General features: G+C 42.7%; 1 protein-coding gene across 1 annotated transcript in view; it reads left to right on the top strand.

The window, feature by feature from the left end:
- Nucleotides 1-24,253, top strand: part of MAMDC4 (MAM domain containing 4) — a 223,816-nt gene that overhangs the window by 58,641 nt on the left and 140,922 nt on the right. The window contains exons 6-11 of the mRNA XM_069241436.1: nucleotides 1,477-1,561; nucleotides 2,966-3,082; nucleotides 5,831-5,959; nucleotides 6,605-6,705; nucleotides 9,019-9,186; nucleotides 18,820-18,901. Coding sequence (XP_069097537.1) covers nucleotides 1,477-1,561; nucleotides 2,966-3,082; nucleotides 5,831-5,959; nucleotides 6,605-6,705; nucleotides 9,019-9,186; nucleotides 18,820-18,901 — 682 coding nt within the window. The remainder of the gene's footprint in view (nucleotides 1-1,476; nucleotides 1,562-2,965; nucleotides 3,083-5,830; nucleotides 5,960-6,604; nucleotides 6,706-9,018; nucleotides 9,187-18,819; nucleotides 18,902-24,253) is intronic.

Raw genomic sequence — 24,253 nt, forward strand, 5'->3', positions numbered from 1 at the left:
CATCATGAAGTCAGGAGATTACTTCAGTGAGAATTGAACTTCACTAACTGTTAAGATGAAGGAAGATCATCTGAATGAAAATTGATCAGTATTTAAAGGCGAAAATAAAGATTAAAAACATCAATAAAAGGTGCCAGGGCTGAGTATAGCACAATGCTGTGGATCCTTAATAAAGGTGCATACCTGCGATGGGCTTTTTGCTTCTTAGAAAACTGTAAAACTGTAAACTTTGCACTTGTATAGCGCACTACTCACCCGTTAGGGTCTCAAGGTGCTGTATGCATACCGCTGTGGAACCCCTCCTGGCTTTTCCCTGTGAGGCGCCCACTCCTGGACAGCCCCAGGGTGAAGCCAGGCATCCAAGCGCTGTGAGGGCCGTTGTGGAGATTAAGCAAGCTATTGCCTAGAGTTACAGAGTGGGACCCATTAATTAGAATAGGCACCGAGGCGAGAATTATCTGGTCCAAGGGAATTGAGCCCAAGACTCACCGAGGCAGGAATTTGAACCCTGGTCCCGGGCCAGATCTCTGCATCAGGGTCTGCCACTCTAACCATTGTGCCACACTTCTCCAAGAGAAGTGCTACCACAATCTGCACCAACATTTTGAATGGTGACCCTTAGGCACTGCTAGTCAGGGGTTTATTGGTGCAGATGGTTGCGGGTGGTGGGCATACTCTTCCCCTAGGCCATAGAGTGGCACTGTAAAGAACACCCATTTTCATCACAAGCCCGAGCATGCTCCATTCCCATTAGGATGATTTTTCATGATAGATCATGGAGACCCCAAATGCGCAGCAGATTAATTTATCCACATGGTAAAAATCTATAATACCAAAGCAGCCTCTATGGAATCTGTAAGAGTTTGAAACATATGCTCAAGAGCTGGAGGGATCTGGTAGGGTCATTTTCATATCACTGAACGAACTGACGTGATGCACTCTGCCCTACCTTCTTTTAAGAGGCAGCAGCCTTTGTGAAAATCTTGTGATTCCTGAACAAACCAATCCATCTCAAGGAACATCAGAGTTGTGTATCATTAGCTGGATAAGGGGAGTTTTGCTGTAGATGGCCCTTCACGAAACATCAAAACACTTGCGGCAGACCAAGGCCAGCAAGCAAAGAAACACCACCTTCATTCTGAGGATAAATCCTGTATCATCAATTCATGTGGCTCAGGAGGCCATGTTGTTCTTGTTTTTATTTGGCACTTAGGTGATGTTTGAACTGCAGGTGGGAGGGCTCATGTTACAGCTGTGGTTATGGCTGGTGTTATGGCATCGCAGTAGACTTAGTAGTTCCAGCATTGCTTTGCATATGGTGCTGAGGTTCCTATTGCCAACCGGAGAGTGGCCACATTTGTGGAGATGTGGTGTCAGCAGGGTAAAGTGTTGCAGTTTGGGTAAGGAGAATCTAGCCAGCCACAGTTGAAAAACATTTACTCTACAACCAGCTCTTTCTCTTTCTTTTACCCACAGATAACTCTCTCATCTACTAGGAATTTTTCCAACAGAGCGGACTTGGCCATTGACGATATATCGTTCCAGCACTGTGCACTTCCACGTGAGCTTTGGAGCCTGTTTACACCTTTCTTCTTTGGTGACATTTGAACCAATCACGTCTTACCTTGCTTTTCTCACCTGTTCCCCCCACTATTTTCCTCACCTTACCCATGACCTCCACACCAGCTCCTTTCTTGCCAGACTCCTCAATGCAAGATCACTAATGCAGTGATCGGTACAAACCCTGAATAAGAACCTTCATGGGCACTCCAAGGAGTGATTCACAAAAAAATAGGAACTGTAGATCTGCCAGGGTCCAGCAAATCTTTTTGATACGTACAAGCTTTTTCCAGTGTCCATATTTAAAGCTGTTAGAATCACAGGGATACAGGCGTTCGCCTAGAAACCTTTTGTGAATTCATTTTTCTAGTCCAAAACATACACACATATGTGTACGAGCAATTCTGCAGTGTAAGTGCAAATGCAGTTGCCAACCGTTTTTTATTCTACAAGGAAACTGTTTTTTTCTGTAGAGAAAACCTTCCTCTTCCTTGTAAATGACCTCCTCTTCCCTTGTATCACCTCAACTCCCCAACTGTCTTCGCACTTCTGTTTTCCATCTAACTCAACACCCCTCTCGCCCAGGTGTTGCTATTTTGTATATAATGCTGAATTTAATGTAAGTTAGACTTCATTGTTTTTTATTTTCTGCTACTGTAAAGAGATTCTAGTTACCACAGTTCTGGAGCTCCAGACGCCTATCTGCCGTTCCTTTAGTAAACCACATTGCTGCCTGTTTTAGGAAGAGCTGTGCTATGTACAAATGTGAAATAAATATATAAATACACGTTTGTGGCTTTTCATAAACGTAGAGGGCATGCCTTCCATGTCACACCCAACCCACTCCCCACTCACTTCCCACTCACTTCATTCCCTTAGTCCTAGAGTTGCTCATATAAAATCTTAGTGTGAGGAAGCCAATTTATGAATAAAAAACACATTTTGCAATTTTGTAGTGTGTTTTGCAATAGTAAATATGATCCTCATTGCCTTACGTCTCCTTGACTTTCCCACCATATCCCACTTTCTTAACATATGTAGCTTAAGTAAATATCCAGCTAAAGATCTCTCTTTTTTTTTAAAGCAGATGGAAGACATTCCAGTGGATTGAAAATTACATCTTCCTTAAAAAAGCAATACACAGAGACTAGCTGCAAGAACAGCTACGCAAGGGATTACCCCTCTTTGACAATTCCCTACATACACAATTCTTTCATTTAAATACACATCAGAATTGACACAAAGAATCTCTTCCTCCACCTGCTGTCCATGGAACGGATGAGGTCTGGATCTCTAGCTTCAGGCCTTGGTTAGCATGCTGTTCGTGAGAGATGGCAGTGTGGATGGATTCCTGATATATATGTCCAATAACTCTGATCCCTTCTCTCAATCCTACTTCATCTAGAGCCCCAGCGTGTGTGCCCGCAGGATTGGTTCCAATGCACCGAGGGGTCGTGTGTTGAGCCGGATCGGGTTTGTGATGGCACCGCCGACTGTGGATCTAGTGCTGACGAAGCAGACTGTGAGTTTCACTTGTACCCTTTGTGCTCCATGGGTTAAACTGCCACCTGCGATAGTTTGTAAATACACATTGCAAGCCACTGAGGAGTCCTGTGCCCATAAAGAATAAATCGACCAAAGGCTGTATTTTATTCTCTATATCACGATTCCATCATCACTTTTCATCCCAACCCTATTTTAAATCCTCAGTCTGGTGTCTTCTTATGAACCAGAGAAAAATTGGAAATATTTACTGTAACGAACTCCAGCAGTGTAATGATCTAAAGAAACAGAGATGAAAAGCCATTGGGCACTTTAATTGTTTACGATGCATTGACATTTTGCTAAGTAAGTTATCTTCCACGCTCTCAGCTACCTCTGAGAGTAGGCTTGTGGCATCACAAATGGCCTGCAATAAAAGATCATTGAAGAGTTGCCATTTTCTATTACAAATGAGAATTGATGTGAAAAATGGAAACATGTTTTTATACTCTTACTGCTGGCCTCCACATAATATGAAGACATAATGATCTATAACAGGGCACTGAGTTATCAATGATTTCTAAATTGTTGGGGCACAGAAATATCCACCCAACTCCTCTATCCGACATTCTTGTATATTTATATTGTTTGTTACCATGTCCCTTAGTCGTAAGTAACATCATCGATCAATGAGTAAATTATCTTCCACACATCCTCAACAGTGTCAGAGGTTAAAGTTCTGAGTATGTCTCACCACCCTTAACTCATGAATAGATCAATATTGAATGAGTTGGTTATCTGTGTCTCGATGAGGCTTGAGACAGATGTAGGGGCACTGTAATGTGTCGAGAGGTGGGAGTGCCGATGACAGGGGACATAGAATAGTTTAGTGAAGACCATTTTGCTGAACTCGGATGATTTGCAATAGGAAGACACAGTCAGGAGCTGAGTGTGGTGGAGGGTGCCAGATTGAGGCCAAGCAAGATAAAGGTGCTATACACAGTTTGGCTGATGTGAATCATCTGCTACAAAGTGGCAGCTGCCTCGTCCTCCAGGCTTGTGGTTTGTCTGCTCCGGGTAAGTGTGTGAAGTGCTAGGTTCCTGCCGGTGAGACCTCACCTGGCTCCACCCTTGCCGACAGCATGTCCGCCGTAAGGCCACCAGTCAATCTACGTCAGAACAACCGTCCTGTTTAGGGCTGCCCTTCCGGTGTATATGTTTCCTGTTCGGAATGGTCAGGGAAAGCCTGGTTCTTCTGAACAGGAATCCAACCGAAATGTGCAGCATTAAAGCATCCAGCATATCAGAACCATTTATGTTTTGTTTTTCAATAGCACATCCCTGCTTTGGGAGTTTGTTAAAGAAAACAAAAAACGCTTTGCTGACTAGTATTACCAATATTATAGCCCACTTGGTAAAGAATCAATGCCTTTAATGCAGCCAACAGAGTGGCAGGCCCACTAAAGTCATAGAGATCCCTGTCGGGCAGATGGGCATCTCTAAATCTGGTGAGCTGTCCTCAACCAGGTGAGCAGAGGCCATAACCTTAGTGACCTGGTGGGCCGGCAGATCCTCTAATGGTCGCTGTATGACCCCAAGTGTCTCACAGTGGGAGTTTGGCCTCTGCTATAGTTTATCTGGTGGCAACAATGTATTAATATGACTTGAGCAGCAATGTAGTATTTATATTTGTGGCCTATGACAAACCTTACACAGAGCTCTGGCTTTCTTCAGTTCTCAAGGTGATATACAGAGGAAGCTGCCATACAAGGCAACGTATTTGAACATTTTGGAGCGGGAGAGACAACTTTTTTGTTAATAATAGATGCTTGGAAAGAGTAAATAGAATAAAAATTCACAGGGTCCATGGCATGACAGGTAGATATATTTTCTTTATTTGAAATAGAAATCTACATTCTAAACGATCATAAATTCTACAATTTTAAAGTGAGGTTTCATATTTATAGAGCACTTTGAGTTATTTGAAATAGGGTATTTTAAACAAAGTGACCAAGAAACCTACCAAAATATTCTGTAGGAAGCAGAGCCTCAGCTAATCTTATCTGGGGATCAGTCAGCAATATGAGCATGCCCTTCACTAAGGCCTTCTAAGCTGATAGTTTTATCCCTACTTCTTCCTATCTCTCTTTCTTTTACACCTGCAGCCACGTATTACTCCTGCTGGTCTTGGGCTGGCTACCACAGTGGTGCCTCTGATGCTGAAATCACTGCAGACTCACACCAAAACTGGAGTACCTAAACTTATTTTTTTTACCATGCTGTGGTTCATGAACTTAAACAACAATTCTCAGGGTGTATTCCAGACACGTTAACCATCACTTTATGCTTGTTCCATGAGTAACGTGATGCTTTTTAGTGTAGCTCTCTGGTAGCTAAAGTCTTGGCCACTTAGCTTTAGTGGGACATCAAGTGCATGGATATTTTCGGTGGAGGGGCTCTATATAGTCGCAGGAAGGGATGTTCAGCCTTCAACTTCATGCTATTAGTTCGTACAATGTTGCCTTTAAGGTGTCACCTGCCAGTTGTTCCTTTTCTGTGCAGTGGTCACCCATAAGAGGCATCGGGTCTTGAAACCCCTCATGTAACATAGATTAAGTAACTGTGGAGGATTCCTTTCCAGAGCTCTGAAGGTGTCGGGATTTGGGTCTCATAATATTTCTTAAAGCTTGTGTGAGTGAGAGTCACGATCTTCATTGAGACGTATATAGGAGAAGGGAGAGATAGAATGAAACAAATCACGTCTCATACACATATTCTCCTTTTTAAGGCACGTCGTACAAGGTGTGCCACTTCGAAAATACATTCTGTATGTGGACAGAGGCCGCGTCAGATTTGGGCTGGTCAAGGACCAACGAGATTGGACCACCCAGGGACCACACCAGCAACAGCCCTGAGGGTATGTACATCTTTCAAGAGTGCCTTCCGTTGCATCTTTCGAAATGAGGAGCTTGCATTGTAGCTACTAAACTGTTTATGGAACTTGTACGCCTTCTACAACAAATGCATACAGGCATAGTCATTATCTTATGTTTTTTTTCCTTGCTCATCTCTTTCTAAACAATGATCAATCTTCACTAAAATCGTGTAGCTACTCTGATTATGTTCCCAGAATGGTCAGGACTGTGCGACAAAGGAGGGAGACCAATCTTCTTATTTTGTGATTACTGTTGATTTATGCCAGACAATCCAAAGCAATCCATTCATCATGCATATTACTCATCACTGTTTACTAACATGGTGTATCTGATGAGCTGCAATCAAGAGGTCAGGGATTATTTGGTTTGGATGTTACTCAAGAAGGAGGATAAGTAAAGAGCAGAAGATGTCTTCTCCAGCATGTCAGCAGCTGAGATAAGCTTTGTTGGAGTAATGCTGGTCAGGTCTGAAGAGCCTGTGAACATTCTTTCTTTTGCAAGTGCATTTCATAGATTCCTGGGTTCTGTAATTAGAAGTACCCAGGTCTCCATATGTAAAGTCATTTGAATTATCCTATATTGTGGAAGGCACACTCTAAACTGTGTATACTTTGCTCTTAATGCAGGCTATTTTATTTATGCTACAAACAACAAAACAGATGGTAAGGCGGTCACAGCCATGCTGACCAGTCCAACCTTCAATGCAACGAACGATGGTACATGTTTTGTAAGTTGGATCATTTTTTTTATAGTTGTATCCAGTATTGGCCTTTCATTTTAGAAAAATGGACTGTGTGTCTAAACATATGGAGAAAAGAGTTTGTGATCGAAAATGGAATAGATTTTGAGCCAGATGTATGAAGTACTTGTTGCAAAATACTAGTTGTAATTCCTCATAAATATTAATGAGGTATGTCACAAATTTCTACCCACTGTGATTCGCTGCCATGACTGGGGTGGTGGTCTACTGGGGTCAGCAGACCACCATGTCTGTGATTGCTTTAAATAAACTATTTGTTTTTAACACAGTTAGTTTTACTCAAAGGAAAACTGGCTGCATTAAAAAAATGAAGTTTTACTAAAACAAATTGTGTTCTATTGAACCACTGCCTACACTTAAAACATGTTTTTGTCAACATTAACAAAGGAAAGAGCATTTACAAATGGGTTACCACTACATTTACTTAGTCAGTAAAATACTATTGTTTTTACAAACTGATTTCAGTAAAAAAAAAATCATGTTTCCCATTACGAATCAATATTTGGAAGGGACACCCTAAACAAGCCCCTCCATATATCAATTCGGTATTGAGTCGCAAACTCAAATTGTGATTCAGGAGCATATTACTGAATCACAATTTGGGTTTGTTGCGTGCCATAAAGCCTTTTTGCAGTCTTAAACTGCCTGATTTTGTAAGTTGGGCCTTTTGTGACCGCAAAATGCCTCCTTACATCTGGCCAATCATGTTTAAAGGATGAAAACTTGAAATAAAACATTTTTATGAACATGCAAATTTCGTGTCACGTTTCCTGTTGGATCCTAAAGAACAGACGCAATACGATGTTGCATGTAATCTCCATTTAAGAAGACTTTTAGGGAATGGTAGATGAGTGGTCGAATAGCAGTTCAGTTTTGTCCTGAAATTAATGATTAGTTCATGATGATCTTGTGAAGAACCTGAACATTCCTAAAGAGTCACATCTTCAAGATCTATTTAAATAGTTAACCATCTTCAACCCTGCTCTCACTGCTATTGCTCCAGCTCCACAGAGTTTTATTATGTACTATGTTCTCTAGACTATACATTTCTTGTCATTACTAATGTATTAATGTTTTCTGCCTTTTTCACCATTGGCCTTGTTTCCTGGTCAGTGCTATACAAATAACATTTTATGAATAAATTATGCTTAAAATTCTCAGCATTATTGGAAAATGATCTTAAAATGAAGGCTATTTGGAATGGCTCTGAGATGAACATTTTAGTGAGATACCAAAAAAAGCAAACAATCAGGATTTTTAGTGACTCCTGACTATAAGAATGACAGGAACAAAGGGTAAAACAGACACATTGTTATGTAATATTTAATAGCCTCTAAACTGACAAATTATGTCAAATACGTTCTATTGCTAGGTAGCTCACCACTGTCTTGAATCTATTCCCATCCCACAACCACACTCTTAAAGATAAGCTTCGATCAACAGGAAGAATTTGACTGTTTTCCTGAATTATCTCAGATAGGCTGGGGCCAGAAAGTGGGGATTGGGCCACTCCATGCAGAGGTGAGCTGGCCTATGCACGAGGATTTTCTAATAGTCTGATGGCATTAAAAGGGCAGGGGGTTGTGATGGAGTTAGTACCACATCAGGCTTGCTTGTTGGGTTGCATTGAAACCAGGGTTTTGTTGAGCAATAGTGTGCATTTTTTCAGGGACAATTGTCAAAAAAGAGTCATTAAAAGCATGAGTTACACATTGTGCTGATGTTGGGTCAGTTTTAGCCATCAGCTTTGATGGCTTGATTGGCATGGTGGCTCGCAAAAAGGGAGAATGAATTACATATTCTTGTGGGTGACCAGTGGGTATGGAAGAAGGGAAATTATGTTTTAAATGATTAAGAATATTTCTGGTGAAGTCAAAACGATAACAGATATTCTTATCATAAAGTTCTGATACCTTGTGTCCTGATATAGGGGGTTATTCTAACTTTGGAGGAGTGTTAATCCGTCCCAAAAGTGACGGTAAAGTGACGGATATACCACCAGCCGTATTACGAGTTCCATAGGATATAATGGACTCGTAATACGGCTGGTGGTAAATCCGTCACTTTTCCGTCACTTTTGGGACGGATTAACACCTCCTCCAAAGTTAGAATAACCCCCATAATCTTGTCAAGGAAGATTGTGATATTTAGCTTCCAAAAAGGCGCTCCTCCATCTTACGAGCTTTTTGAGGATCAAATCTGATATGACGGATGGCGAACATGCCTGCCCTTCATTTGAAGAAGTACTTCGAGTAACATTGGTCCCCATTCTTTCCCCAGTTGGTGCTCTACTATTTTATGTCTGGCTCTGATTCAAACATCCTCAACATTTACTACAACATGAGCAGTGAAGGATCTCTAGTCATGGAATCGGAACATGAAGGAGAGATGGGAGATCACTGGTTCAGAGACAGGGTGGTCTTTAATGTCACTCAAGGGACATTCCAGGTACAGTATTCTACAGTGATTGCTTCCTGGGAACAAAGTGAAATTATGGCAAATCCATCATAATTGTGTGGGGAAGTGGGAGTACTGTTGTTAGGGATTAAAGACCTGATGTAGAATTTAGTGGACAGGTACTTCCTGACAAACTTGATAAACTTGATGGATATTATGTTTGCCTTATAAGTGCATTAGGATATATGTTGATGGGATATCTGTCACATTTGTGGCACCAGTCTCTGTATGCCAAACTTTAAATCAGGCTCTAAATCACTAATTGAAATGGGGACTTTAAAGACAGATGTTCACTATTCACATTAGTAATTTAAATACAGGGTAGATACACATAACACAAATGAGTCATCATCATCATCAAACAGACTTTATTTGGCTTTCAACCGGCCATAAAAGTATCAAGTAATAACACATTTAGTAATAAATAAATAAATATATATAAAAGAAGTAAGTAGTAGAAGGAGAAGAAGTAAAAGCACATTCTAAATTCATTCAATACAGGTATATGAACCCCTAATAGATTTACACCAATACCAGATCAAGTGTCCTTGCAGTTTTTGTTTTTCTCTTTTGTATTTTCCGTAAGGTAAAAAATTCCAAACAATCCAATTAAATTAGTCCAGGATTCCCATAGAATTCCTTACGGTTAATACTGAGCATAAAAAGTTTGCTAAAATTCCACACATTTCAATTGAGGATAAAAGCTGTAAGCTAAAATACGCGTCGCGGCACCGACGCAAATGAATCGACCTTAAAAAAGGCAATAAAAGCTGTTTTCTTTGTGAGTTGTAAAATTTGCAGAAAAGGACCACATGCATTGTGTATTGGGGGGCCTTTGCATCACAAGGACAAACTCTTAAAATTATACTCCAATCATTCATGGTCGGGAAAGTTTCTAGCCGATGGAAGATATCTAAACGGAGTCTTGTAGGAACAAATCGATGTCGGGGGTTTGCCACGCTTACTAGGTAAGGCTGGATGGCATCCGTAGACAAAATTAGTTGATTAGACATTACAGTGGATTTTTTTTATTCCTTTTCCCGTCTCTGTTCTTCCAAATACTTCAATGACAAGACCCTCAGTTCTCTCCTGGTTATTTTTTCCAGTGATTGTGGATTTAAGTAATAATCTTTGCAACCCATTTTTTTTTAAAAAGTCATGATGTAGCTCAGCCAGGGAACTCTGAGCGAGTGTGTTAGCCTTGTGCAATCAGATAAAATGGCCTTGTTTAGTCCAGTATGCTCAGTGGTCCACACCTTATGCCATAATAATAATGGCTGGATTTTTATCAGATCGATTACATAGTGGACCCCAAGTTCTGCGTGACTAATGTATGATGATGTGCTATTTGGTATCATTAGCAAGTGTCTAAGGAAATCGTTTTCCACTGTCTGAATCGCATTCCAGTTAGTATACCCCCAAATACATGCTCCGTAAGTGGCTGCAGGGATACACTTGGCCTTGTAGATTTTTACCATATTTATCGGGGTAATCCCTCCTATCTTTTTAGAGAAGATCTTCAAGGCCGCCGTTGTTTTAATAAGCTGATCTTTTTTTTTTATCTTCACAAAGTGTGCCCAAGTGATCTGTTTGTCAAACATTATGCCCAGATATGAAAAGGTAGGGGCTATCTTCACCTTATCCTCGTGGATAGTAAAATTGTAGGACTTACTCAGTTTCCTGCCACAGTTCATTATAAAGGTTTTTGAGCGGTTGAATGTGGGTCCCAGGTCTGTCATATAATTTATGCAGGTGGTTAAAAGTTTCTGGAGGGCTAGTGGTGTCCTGGCCATGAGTACTGCATCATCTGCATAAAGAAGTGTGGGGACGGGGCGATTATCTATTTGAGGAAGGTCTCTGCATTTACCTGTCAGTTCTCTTTCTAGATTATTTATGTATAATGAGAATAGAAGTGAAGCAAGAATGCAACCTTGACGCACCCCTCTATATATTCTAAAGGACCTGGTACATTCCCCTCTCGTCCCGTACCTTACTCTTGCTCTACAGCCTGTATACAAATCCCTTATGAAATGAACTATTGTTGATTCGACCCCCATTCTTGTTAGAATGTCCCATAACTTCTCGTGCAGGACGCAGTCAAATGCTGACGATAGATCTATAAGAGGCAGGTGCAAATTACCCTCTCTGATCTTCGCATACTTCCCCACTAAGATGTTTAAATTTAGAGCCTGTTCGACGGTACCTAGTCCTGTACGGAATCCGTACTGCACTGGGGATAAAATATTATTTTCTTCTTGGCTGATGTATCAAGGAGAGAAATAGGCCTATAACAGGCTGGATTAAGGCGATCGCCTTTTTTATATATGGGTATAATAATAGAGTCGCGCCGGGTCGATGGAAGGCCTTGTGAACAGAAAGCCCTCAATACCTGCATCAATAGAGGACCCCATAAGTGAATGTTAGCTTTGTATAAGTCAATTGGGACGCCATCAGGCCCCGGCGCTTTCCCAGCTTTGCTTATATTTATGGCTTCCGCTACCTCCTCTAAAGTAAACTGAGGTGATACTGCTGGGTATAGGACTTCCTGGGAGTCTGAGGCCATTAAAGGGTCCAGGGGGGCTCTGTCATTAGGTTGGCAATATATCTTGGAAAAGTACGTAATCCAGTCCTCCTTCGAGATTGCAATTTCTATTCTGGGAGTATCGCTGTTACCTAGAACAGGTGTATTTATTATTTTCCAGAAGAGGACATTGTCTTTCATAAGACTAGCTCTGTGTAGGTTATCCCATAACTCCCCTCTCAAAGCAAGTTTCCTCTTTTTTATGGCTGTTTTGTATGCCTGTCTGCAGGTACGTATTTCAGTCGAGCATCTTGTAGGGGCACTTAGGGCTTTTTTAAGTCTCGTATGGGCTTTCGTGCAGTCATGGTCAAACCAGCCAGTTTCCTTTTTTTTTTCCATGCCCCTCCCGTCCTGATCATAAGAGTTTCTTTCACGGCTTGCGTTATCTGTAGGAATGCACTTATGCATTTTCCTGGGGCCGTATCTTCGCCGAGGCAATCAATGAACGCTTGATTATGTTCACTTAGTATATGTTTCAATAATACCTGTGGATCAGTCCGAGTCCATCTTAATGTATAGCCATTACCCGCGGTTAGTTCAATATCATTTGCCATAGTTTGTCACGGTTTACACTGGGCTTACCGTCGAAGTTGATGAGAGTTGGGGAACGACCCAAAAGGGTAAAAAAACTCCAACAGGAACTCCCTGAAACAGAAGGAGGACACAAGGACGTTAGAACTGAAGATCCAAGAGTACAGGAAAACTGGAGACGAAGACAGGTCAAGAATAACTGGATCCACAAGAGGAAACCAGCCGGAGCGTGACTACCACCAAAGGAGTGTTGCAACGCAATGAGCAAGAAGCTGAATTCCCCTTATATACCCCTAGACAGGAAGTAGAAAACAGGAAGTAGAAACACCACCATCTTGGATTGGGGAAGAGGTTATATCAATGAATAAAGAACATGCGTCTAAACAAAGAGAAACAATGCATGCTGGGAAGAGAGGAAGTGAGCAGCATGCTGGGAAAGAGAAGGACATGCATAAAAGGGAATCATGTGCAAAAATCCGGCTTTTGCTTGTGTGGCCGGTAAGTGGTGGGAAAAGAAGGTTTCTTAATACACCTAATGTACCAGAATGTAAAGCGCACTAAATGCGATATGCGCGGCAGGTTCGAGACCCAGCTTGGAGTCTCATCTCTTGCCACGTCTGCCCTTGCAGAAAAAACGAAAGAAGGGGGCGCGGCGAGTGCCGCGACCCCTGGCCTGATTCGCGGCTTCCCCCGCGGCCTGCTCGCAAGCCGCGGCTTTCCCCGCGGCTTGCCTGTTGGCCGCGGTGTTTATTGAATGCCGCGCAGCCCGTGCTTGCGGACGCGGCGCGACATCGTTAACTTTCCAACTTTGGCCTCTAGGGCAGGAGTTAGTAGCAGTTCCAAGCTTTGGGGGAAATGGTCACTTATTGCAATATCGTGAATTGTGTAGTTAGTAAAATAATGTGCAAAATGAGTTGACATTAAAATGTAGTCAATCACTGTATTGACACCCCTTCCATTGAAGGTTGGTTTAAACTGTAACTCTTTTGAGCATAAATCATTTACAAGAGACAAGTTGTGTTTTTGGGCCACTAAGTTCATTGTGTCTCCTTGAGTGGTATGTGAAAAGTGCGGCCCTATGCCAATATCTTCGGTGTCCCAGCCACACACCCTTCCCGTGGGTTCCTTACAAAGATGTACATTAAAATCAGCCCCCCACATATTTTCTCTAAATCCTCGCTCATCTCTGTTAACATTTTTGAGGCTTCTCTTGGCAGTGCGGTATTATAAAAGTTAATGAGTACTAAGGGGGTCATTACAACCCTGGCGGTCGGTGTTAAACCGGCGGTAAGACCGCCAACAGGCTGGCGGTCTTACTTTGTGGAATCATGACCATGGCGGTTACCGCCATGGTCATCCGCCGGTTCTCCGTTCCGCCCGCTGAGCTGGAGACCTGGGTCTCCAGCCCGGCAGCCATCACAATACCGCCGCCGGTATTTTGACCCGGTGTACCACCGTGGATTTCCAGCGGTAGGAACCGCCATGAAATCCATGGCGGTAAGCACTATCAGTGCCAGGGAATTCCTTCCCTGGCACTGATAGGGGTATCCCCCACACCCCACTCTGACTCCCTCCCCTACACCCCCCCCACTACCCCTGCCACCCCCCAAAGGTGGCAGGGCCCCCCTCCCCACCCCGACCCCTGACATTACCTTACACATACACACCCGACACGCACGCAGACACCACCAACACACATCCACGCGCGCACACCGACATACATGCCAACATCCACACACACAGTCAGACATGTACACCCACATTCAAACATACACGCACACATCCATACAGACATACCCACAGACATACACGCACTCATTCCCAAAACACACAACACCCCGCGAGCATACACGCGCTCACACACCCCCCTATATACACAGACGCACACCCCCATGCACCCACACAACACACAACAACCCCTCACCCCCTCCCCTAACGGACGATCGACTTACCTGTTCTGTCGATCCGCCGGGAGGGGACGGGAGCCATGGGGGCAGCTCCGCCGACACTACATCGCCAACAGAACACCGCCGTGCAGAATCACAGGACGTGATTGGCTGGGCGGTGTTCTGTTGGCGTGGCGGTGGAGGTGGAGCAACCTCCACTTCCCCGCCACCCGCAAATATGGCTGTTGGCGGCTCTCCATCTGAAAACGACGGAGGGCAGCCAACGGTCATAATACGCCGAGCGGCAAACCGCCACTACTGACGGTCTTCCGCACGGCGGTCCCTCGGCGGTCTTGTTAAAAGACCGCTGAGGTTGTAATGACCCCCTAAGTGTGTATTCTGATCGAGATTAGACTCTATCAGTTGGTAATAAGGTTTCGTGATTTGCTTTTTTGGGTTGTGTAACCACGCCTTGTTAGAAATATATGTACATAAGACTCCTTTTGGCCTGCCATGGTTGGTCTGTACAGCTGGTGTATGAAATGTCTTATAGCCATTTATATGGGCAGGATTTAGTGTCCAGGTCTCCTGGAGACATGTACAGGGAAACTCCTCAATAAAGTTCACCCAGAGCTCGTTGTTAATCTTATTGGTTAGGCCTGCCAGATTCCAATCGAGTATAGCTGTTTTCATGTGTTGGAGTGGTTGAGGACATTCCTTCTCTATACTTGATGTGGATAATCCATCATCTAGAGTGTAAGTTATTGGAAAGGGAAGATTTCCCGGATTCAAGTGGATGTCTGTGATGTTCCTGTCGGGTTCCGTCTCACGGAATACATCTCCCCTATTTTTGGTAGGCTTTTCTATTTTTGCGATCAGAGCATCTTCATGTGGGGAATCTCTCTTAATCCTAGTTAGTCAATCCACATCTTCTATCGTGTTAAGTGATTGAAATCTATTACTAAGGGGAATAGGGTCCGGGACATTTAATACTTGATCATTTACAGATTGCAAGTTCCTTGAATTACACCCCCAGGGTCTTGGGTAAAAGAACCCCAGGGGTAGTAGTGAGATTCCTTGGCAGGTGGCTTGCCTGACACCTAGTTTATGGATAATGCTGTGCACCCGTTCAGGGGTCTTAAATGAAAGGACCACACAGTCTCCTTCCACTGCTTTCTCCCTATTTCCTATCCACTTGACTCTTCTGGCCATTTGTATATCATCAAAAAGAACCCCCACCATCCCAGGACCCAGGCGTGTTCCTATCCAATTCAGGGCCTTGTTCCTCAGCACCGGCTACGTTTCACGATATTGGTCGCCTATGGGAGGGACGTTTGCCAGGACCACAACGTATGGGGTTGCCTCCGGAGGAAGATGTAGGAGGTCGCTTGGTAAATATATAGGCTTCGGAGGTCTTGTTCCAGTATAATGGGTCCTCCCTTTGACTGCCTGGGGGTGCTTTGTCCTAATTAGTGGTGGAATATTCGGAGATGTTATAGCTGATTCATGATTAATAATTGATGCATGTGTGAATGATTGTGTTCTGATCGGAGGCTTGTGAGTCAAATGTGTATAACTAGTGCTTGGAGATATAGGTGGTGCCTGTGAATTAATCAAGATCTTTGGGATCAAGGGTAGGTCGTCAGCCCTATCCTGGGGGAAGAGTTGAGAATTGCACTCAGAAGTTTGACTCAGCTGTATTACCCTAAAGCCTTGTTTAGTATCATGTAAGGTCTCTGTGTTTAGGGACTTTATAATTCCCACACCCGCGTCAACCTTGCACTCCACCGCTTTTAAGCGTTCCGACAAGGAGTCCAATGTGGCCCCAATTGCTGATTTCATACTATTTATCAGGTCATAGAGGTTTGCGAGGAGGGTTCGGGTCGTGTCAGCTGGATTGATCGGGAGTTTCTTTCTAGATGATTTCTTTGGGGGCTTTCGATCAAATGTGGGTACCAGATCATTCTTGGGAGATTTATTTTTAGAGATATTGTCTGCCTTCACTAGGGGCGGCTTTTTTCGGCGTTTAGGTGCAGGTGAGAGGTCATCCAATGTGAATATTGAATCTGAAGTATTTTGGATGCATCCATTTTTATCTATAGCGTCTTTATTCAGGGCATCATTATTGCATTGAGTAGAGTCGTCAATTATCACCACATTCGTTGGTGATTGTGCGGTATAATCTTTGGATGTCAGGATTTTCCCCTCTACATTGCCAATTTGTTTGTCTATCATCCCCATAGCCCCAGAGATGTACTTTAGTATGGAAGTACTATCTTTTAAATTTGAGGGATGGCTCAATGTTGAATGCTTCCTTTTCCCCATATTTGATAGGGTGTTGCTCTAAGTACAATATAGGGGGATGAGGATGTATAAAATGTGCTAGTTGATTATGTTACCTGCGCCAGAATAGCTCCACCCCAACTAGATTATATAAATGGCTGGCCAAGGTGAGGTACAAAGAAAAGGCACTTTACCAACAGGTAGCAATCTACTCGATTATAAGGTCAGGATATGAGAGATAAATGATAAAAGAGAAGAAAGAAAAAAAAGAAAATTGTCACTTGGGTATCCAGCGTGTGGTGGATCCTGGGTATTCCTAAGGCTGAGTCCCGCCAGCGGAAGAAGCAGGTTCCAAAGCTTCCCAAGGGGGCCACAGTCCGGCCCAAGATAGGCAAAAGTTCTTTAAACTTGTCAAATTAAGATAATGTTTCTCTTCTCCTTTATGGCCGTGGGATCCTCAATGGCAGATGAAAGAGGGGGGGCCAAGCCCAGCCTCCTCCTGGCGACGAGGGGCGAAGGACGGGCCCGCTCTTGGCCCGGGCGCGTCCCACGAAGCGGGAGTGCTCCCTTCCTTTATGGGAGCCTCCCGCGCTGTCAGGCAGGTAAGCGCGACCCGCTCTCCCGGGCGCACACACAGGAAACAGGAAGGGGGCTCCTCCCAGCCCCAGGCAGCAGCAAAGTTCGTCCCGCGAAGCGGGAGTGCTCCCTTCCTCCACGGGAGCCCCCCGCGCTGTCCCGCGGCGTCAGGCAGGTAAGCGCGACCCGCTCTCCCGGGCGCGCACACAGGAAACAGGAAGGGGGCTCCTCCTAGCCCCAGGCAGCAGCAAAGTTCGTCCCGCAAAGCGGGAGTGCTCCCTTCCTTTATGGGAGCCTCCCACGCTATCCCGTGGTGTCAGGCAGGTAAGCGCAACCTGCTCTCCCGGGTGCGCACACAGGAAACAGGAACGGGGCTCCTCCCAGCCCCAGGCAGCAGCAAAGTTCGTCCAAATGAGTCACATTCACATAACTTACACTACATATTTCACTAGTTTTACTTTCCACTTGTAGAATGAAATAATTATGATTGCATCTTACATTCACGAATCCAAAGTACACTCTACCCAGAAGAGAAATTTAGTTCCATTTTAAAAATTTGGACATTCAAAATAAGCATCAAATGTGCAAAGGTTTGGAGAGTTCACAATTATCCATTAATCTATAGATGTCAACTATTTCTTCTCTATTACTTTCTACACAAAAACAGAATTGGAGTTCTAAAAAATTGTAGTAGTAAAAATTAGTACAAGTATTCCTAAAAATCCAAAATGTCCAAATGTATGAACGATGTACAGGAGTGTTTTTCCAAAAATCAGTAGTTCTTCTTGTTCAGAAGAGACAAAGTTTCTGTTTCATAATTAGTAGGTTTCCTTCCCTTCAAACAAAGGTGTGATATTATTTGAAGAAATGCTATTAATCAATTCCAAATGTTCCTTAAGATATTAGCTGCCTCATAATACTCCATTTAACAACTATACCACTGGAAATTGAGATATATTTTGGAATGTGCTGGTTTGTGTGACCAGCATAATCCTTTTCAAGGCATAAGGAAGGTCTTACAACTTTTTTTAGACTTTTCCACTATCAGCTGAAAGGTCAAATACTCAAGTCAAGTGAGCTGTTCTTTGTAGAACAATGATCTACAATAGTACTTATGGATGTAGCCCTGCTTAAAACACAAAACTAAAGGTACAGATACAGTGATTAGGGCTAACTTGTCCAAACCAGAAAAGTGTGTGAACCTTCCTAACAGTAAAATCAATAGGAAAGGAAACAAATGCTTTTCTAACCTCCAAACAGGTATTGCAGATGTCATCCACTATTTTAAGGCAAACCTTCATAACAAAAAATGGGTGAAGAGAATTCAATCAAAACAATCGCATCTGACATATCAAGTAGCATAAGATATTAAAATGACAGATCCTCAATAGAATTCTAATACAAATGGCTTGCCAAACGGTATTGGATCAATCTCATAGGGGCTACTATAAAATATTTCTGAAAGCTAGGTCTCAAAAACCCACGCTGATGAAATTCACTAGTTGGCTTTTGACGAGAAATCCATACCCCACTGTTATGGCTTGCTCATTAATTTCATTAATTTTATTCTTAAATATAATCAATTAACATTTTTATATATTCATATTTTCTTTTTTTCCCCCTTTATGTCTGATCAATTTGGGTTGTATCAATATAAATGCCCTATCAACCTAATTTTCTTTGCATGGCAGCAGTGCCTTCCAAAAGGCAAGTCTGAGAGGGGCAAATAACGACCCTGCTTAGGAAACATTTGATTTGTCTTGGCAGATTGTCATTGAGGGCATAGTGGAGATGGGTGGAATTGCTTTGGATGACCTCATCATTTCACCGGGATGCAGACCATCTGATGGTGAGTACATGAATTTAGGGATGATCAAATCTAAACTTTGATTTTACTGTTTATTGTGAACCATTGGACGGGTGAACTACACCTTTTGCAAAAGTGGAGACATGTCTCTTAATAAAGCACATGGTTAAGACCTTCTCCATGGGTTATTTGTCATCACGTCCATGATGGACCTACACCTATGCCACAATGTAGTATGACACTAAACCCTGCATCCTGCACCACACACCTGCCTGTTATGGTACGTTTGATGTAGTGCCACTCTTGCGGAAGCTGAAGAGCTTTCAAAAATGAGAGTAAGATCCTGCAGCAGAAAACAGAGGTAAGCAAGTTGATCGCACAGTTAATCCACACTTGAAAAGAAAATATTATTTTTGTTTAGAAAGGACAATATCTATGTCACATTTTCTGGCTACAAGTTATGTGTTTTATTATATTTTATATACCTATATGTTATAAAATCTCTTTCTTCTAGCAGAATGCAATGAGCCACTCTTAACAGGCTTTGTTCAAAATGAGGAAACTCCTGGAACTTGCATGGTGTTACTTGACCCATAAAGAATGCAAATGGATCTAAAATAAGTATTTAAGCTGGGGGGAAATACCCCTTTGGATAGCAAATGACAACCATAATAAGAGTGCAATGGTTCCGATACCCCGGAGACTCGGTACCACTGCACCTGTGTATTATGATAGCACCACCCCAGACAGTGCCCAGGAGGTGGACCAAGCCACACAAGGACTGGTTACATGCTAGCTTGTGGTCTGATTCCCTGAAAAGCAATGGCAATGTAATTTCTTATGTGTTACTACAATATTGTTGTCACAATACTGTCTGGTGTACATGTTGTGTCCTAAATATTGACAACAAAGATATCACCCTTTTTGAGATAATAGAAAATCTGCAGCCAATCGGACAATATTTTTGTAAAGGAAATTTATGATACAATGTTTATGTCAGATGATAGTTCCATAGATGATATTTTGACATAGAATTGGAATTTCTGGGGCAATTACCTTTGTCATGCTATAGAATGGCAAAAGTAAATTGTCTGGTAGAAAATCTGCCAGCGAAGATGTCACTGCTTCTCAGGTGATGACAGACTTCCACTCTTCTTTAAATCACGCCGTAAGATGCTAACCATGACAAAAAAACCTGCACTGTGTAAACTAATTTCAGAACTTCAGCATCCTTAACCTGGCCATTACTAGGGCTCCATGCTTTTAGAACAAAGAAGGATTTTGATGAAGAGAGCTAATCTGTCTTATTTTAGCAGCACTTTGATGTCAGGTATTGTCCTATGGTTCCACCTTCCTCACTTTCTGTCACACACATTCCATGGGCCTTTGTCCTCTAGCACACCTATCTCTTTAGTTTCCAAGAGCTCTTTTTATTCTCTGCAGTATCCATTCCAAGCCGTTCCCCTAGTTTGAGGATGACAGTTGGAAAGTGGATGAACTCTTGATGTCAGCAAGTGGTCAAAGGACAAGTAATGCCACTTCCACTACTCCTTGCCTTTCAATGAGGAGCTGTTGGCTTGATAAAATGGCAGGAGTCCTTCTGTTTCTTATTGAATTAACTGTTGCCATTTCTGTGGGTTGTGAAGAATGCTAAAAGTTTGCCTCATTTATTACTATTACAAGCCACATAAATACTGAAGGAGTGGGTCACCTGAAAGAGTGTGCGCCATGGGACATAATTTTCAAGGAACTATACAAGGTGTTGCAGAGAACATAACTATATAGTGCCTCGTTCATGGCCCTAAGGATTAGTAAGAAAGATATAGTCCATGTAGAATGGAACCCAGTGTGACCATTCTTATCTCTCCTTAGAGCAATGGCTGCTGAGAGACTAATGAGAAATTCTCTCTAGTACGAATGGTGCTCTTATTATGGGTGTCAATGTACTTATCAATAAACTCGTAAAACAGCTCAATAAATTAAGAACTCACACCTGAGATTGGTGTGACCTGAGGACACAAGTACAAATCCCTGCAAGGTGAACTCAGCCTTTCATGTTTTCTATATTCAGGCCATCATTGAGGCCAAGTGCTGAGAAAATCCTGTTTTTAGTAGCAACCAGAGTGGTTCTGAGCTTTGTAAATATCACAATTTTCCCTGGGCTCCTTTGTCCAGGAAAATTCTGGTGCTATGTATCTGAGGAAAAGGGTGAGAAAGAGGCAACACTTGCTTTAATAGGGTGCACATAATCTGATAGCACCTGTTATGATCCATTCCAACCTGTGGATCTAGCAATGAGTGGGTAATACCATAGCTGGTAAAACCAAACACCCTGCAGCAGCTGTATTCTGCCACCCAAAATTCCAGGACACTCATATTGAGACCTACGTTGGGTAAGAGTTAACACCTACTGATTATAAGGATTATACCAGGGAAAACACTGAATCCATAGATGGATGATTACTCACAGCAAGGACTGTATGTACAACATGTTTAAGACTTGATCGCTGAGTTTTGTTTCTTATAGCACGGTATGTACAATTAAGAAAAGCCCATGTCTGTAGTGCACTGTAAATCATGGCAGATGTAGTGTGGGGATGTAGCAGTGCAGGAGCCTGGAGGATGTTACTGGTTTTGTAGTTCCCCTCTAGATAGCCATATAGGTTTGATCTGTTAACTTGTTAACAATGAGCCCACAAGAAGGAAGGTCTGGTTCTTGTCTGAGGATACACATACTCACATGTGGGGTTGGTTACACCTAATAACATGTTGTGTGTTCCCATCGAGGTGGTTTGCAAAGGGTTAGACACACAGTTGTGGGTATTGCATTTCCCTGTAGTAAATACAGCATATTATTGAAGGTGAGAGCGTCTGAATTTGAAAGTTTCCCAAGAGTGACAAAGCATGCTGGGTGATGAGATCTCAGTGAAAGGACAAAAGGAATAATATTGGGATAGATGTCCGAGCAGAAACAATCAAATCTGTAGTTTTCACCTGATCCGCCTTCTCAAAATGGCTGTCTCTTTCTAGAAGTCTTTCTGTGATTATGTTTCCCTACTGCTTGCCAGTCATTCAAAATGTCTCTCTCCCCCAATTTGATCAGTGTTATGCTATGAGCACCAAAAGCACATAAGTGACACATCATCCAAGAATGAAAAAAGTAAAAAATATATATATTTAGGATCTAAAATATCAACAAACACCCTGAAAAAATCTGTTTCTTACAAGTTTAAGACAGGAAAATGCAGTGTATATATAGGTCCTAAAAAAATGATTGCTACTCAAAAGACTGACAAATGCACTGAACAAAACAGATTCAGATGTATTTATTAATTGCATAGTTACTTAAAACCTTTGCAATAAAACAGCGACTTAAAACTAAATATCAGTTCTACAATCGTTACAAGTAAACTCCTCAAATTAATTAGTCTTGGTTAAAAGTCCCATGCATAGGTAAGCAGACCCCATAAATAAAACAAGGGTGAAAAAATGAAAAAGTTACATTAAGTGCCTCAGATAAAAGACCTTAAAAGCTCAACAGTACAGGTATAGTCCACAGCAACAAGTTTAGAGGGGGCAGCAAGTCTTAGCTGCCTATTATAACTAAGCCTGTTCTGAATGGTGAGAAGACAGGGACCAAAACGACCCCTGAGTTAAAGTGCAAAAACAGGAGGGATGGAGCCCAGGGGAATGAAAAGGGGGAGGCAGGTCTATATGGATTGCCCTCCCTCGGTGACAAAGCCAAACAAACCTCCCTCACAGCAGAACCACCCACATGATTAGCTTGCCTCTGGCCCCAGCAAAGCTGCCCTCGTGAGAGATGCCTTTCGCCTCCTACTTTAGTTTAGTCATAGCCGACTCCTGCATGGTGAGATAATTCGGTGTATTATGAGGCAACTTTTTTCCCCACCTTCAACAAAAATTTAACAAAATGGCAGTTTAGCTGAGGGCTCCTTGGATCAAAGCAGGCCAGCATCTCCTGCCTCCGGGTGAGTTTGCCTCTTTGATTAAGCGGGGTTTTTAACAGTTGTTTCCTTTCGTCCAGCAACACTTCACAAGAGCAGAAATGGTGAAGCAAGTCTCCCTCCCCTAAGCCACATAATCAGCAAGTATCAGGTAGGCCCTCCCGTAGCCAAGGGGGTAGATGAAATTTTGAGGGCAGCAACCCCAGCCGGTACTGTAAAAACTGCTCCTTAACAAAGGCTGGGTACTCGGAGTGAAAATAATTTTGTGGTGAGAGAGTCTTGTAGTTATCTAGTGTCATCCATCCGTGGGCTCCATGTGTTAGTAAAGACTTATCTTCGGGGAGCGAGCAGATTTTTAGTGATTTCCAAACTAGCGTCTTAAAGACCTGATGGCTGGTAGGTGCATCCCAAAGCTCTAATAGCCCATTAGTTGCTAGTGATTCCTGGAGATACGCCCTTGTTGACAACACATCCTGATCTTACAGCTCCTTCCATAGGAGGTATTTCAGTGTGCTGGGCTCAGCTTTCCTGATTTTATTCCAGCATATTAGGTAGGTTCCCCACCTAGCCAGAGTCTGTTTTAACACGCCAAACTCCAGCTGAATCTGTGCCGGGGAGGTAAAAAACTAATACTATACGAGCGTGCTGTTATATTGTCCAAGACTCTAGTGTCACTGCCCCTAAGTAGCTGGCTCCCATATGTAATTGTCAGTATGAGTTTAGCTTGCACTACTCAAAGAAGGAGTGCAAGTGAAGGTCCTGCAAATTTATTTTTAACGTTTTTTAATGTTACAGCCAGGGCCAATCCTATTCTTTTGAAAGCTTCTTTCTAAGCCGTTAAGAAGCCATTTTTATCAATAATAACCCCTAAATATTTATACTCTTCTGTGCTTTCAATCCGGGTACCTCCCGGGAACCATGTAAAAGCTCATTTTTTGTTATTGTTAGACGTCATGGTCTTGGTTGTCCCAAGGTTGATAGTCAGGCCATTGGTCACAGAATAAGACCTCGGTGCTGCAGCCCCACCTGAGTAAGGCTGACCAAGAACACGTAATCGCATAAAGAAAGCTGGAGATTGCAGTGACCCCTTTTTTTGAGCATGGGTATTGCAGATTGCAGCAACTGTGTCAGGTCCACCAAAAAGAGATTGAAAAGGGTTGGCGCCAGGATGCACCCTAGCTTCAAGCCGTGAGTTGTTGAGATTTCCCTAGGTAGGTGTGTTCCATCGTCCAGGTTGATCTGCTCCCATGTATCCTTAAGGAGCAGGATCAGCATGTCCAGCAGGGCTTGAGATATGTTCCATCTTGCCAGATTATCCCAAAACGTCCCCGGTCAACATAATTGAAAAATTGCCAAGATGTTTGTTGCAGTGCCTGTCTTTTTCGGAAAACCAGTCTGGTTAAGCGGTATCATAGAATTGCTGGAAGTC

Source organism: Pleurodeles waltl, chromosome 6 (genome assembly GCF_031143425.1).
Source record: "Pleurodeles waltl isolate 20211129_DDA chromosome 6, aPleWal1.hap1.20221129, whole genome shotgun sequence".
Taxonomy (NCBI): Eukaryota; Metazoa; Chordata; class Amphibia; order Caudata; family Salamandridae; genus Pleurodeles; species Pleurodeles waltl.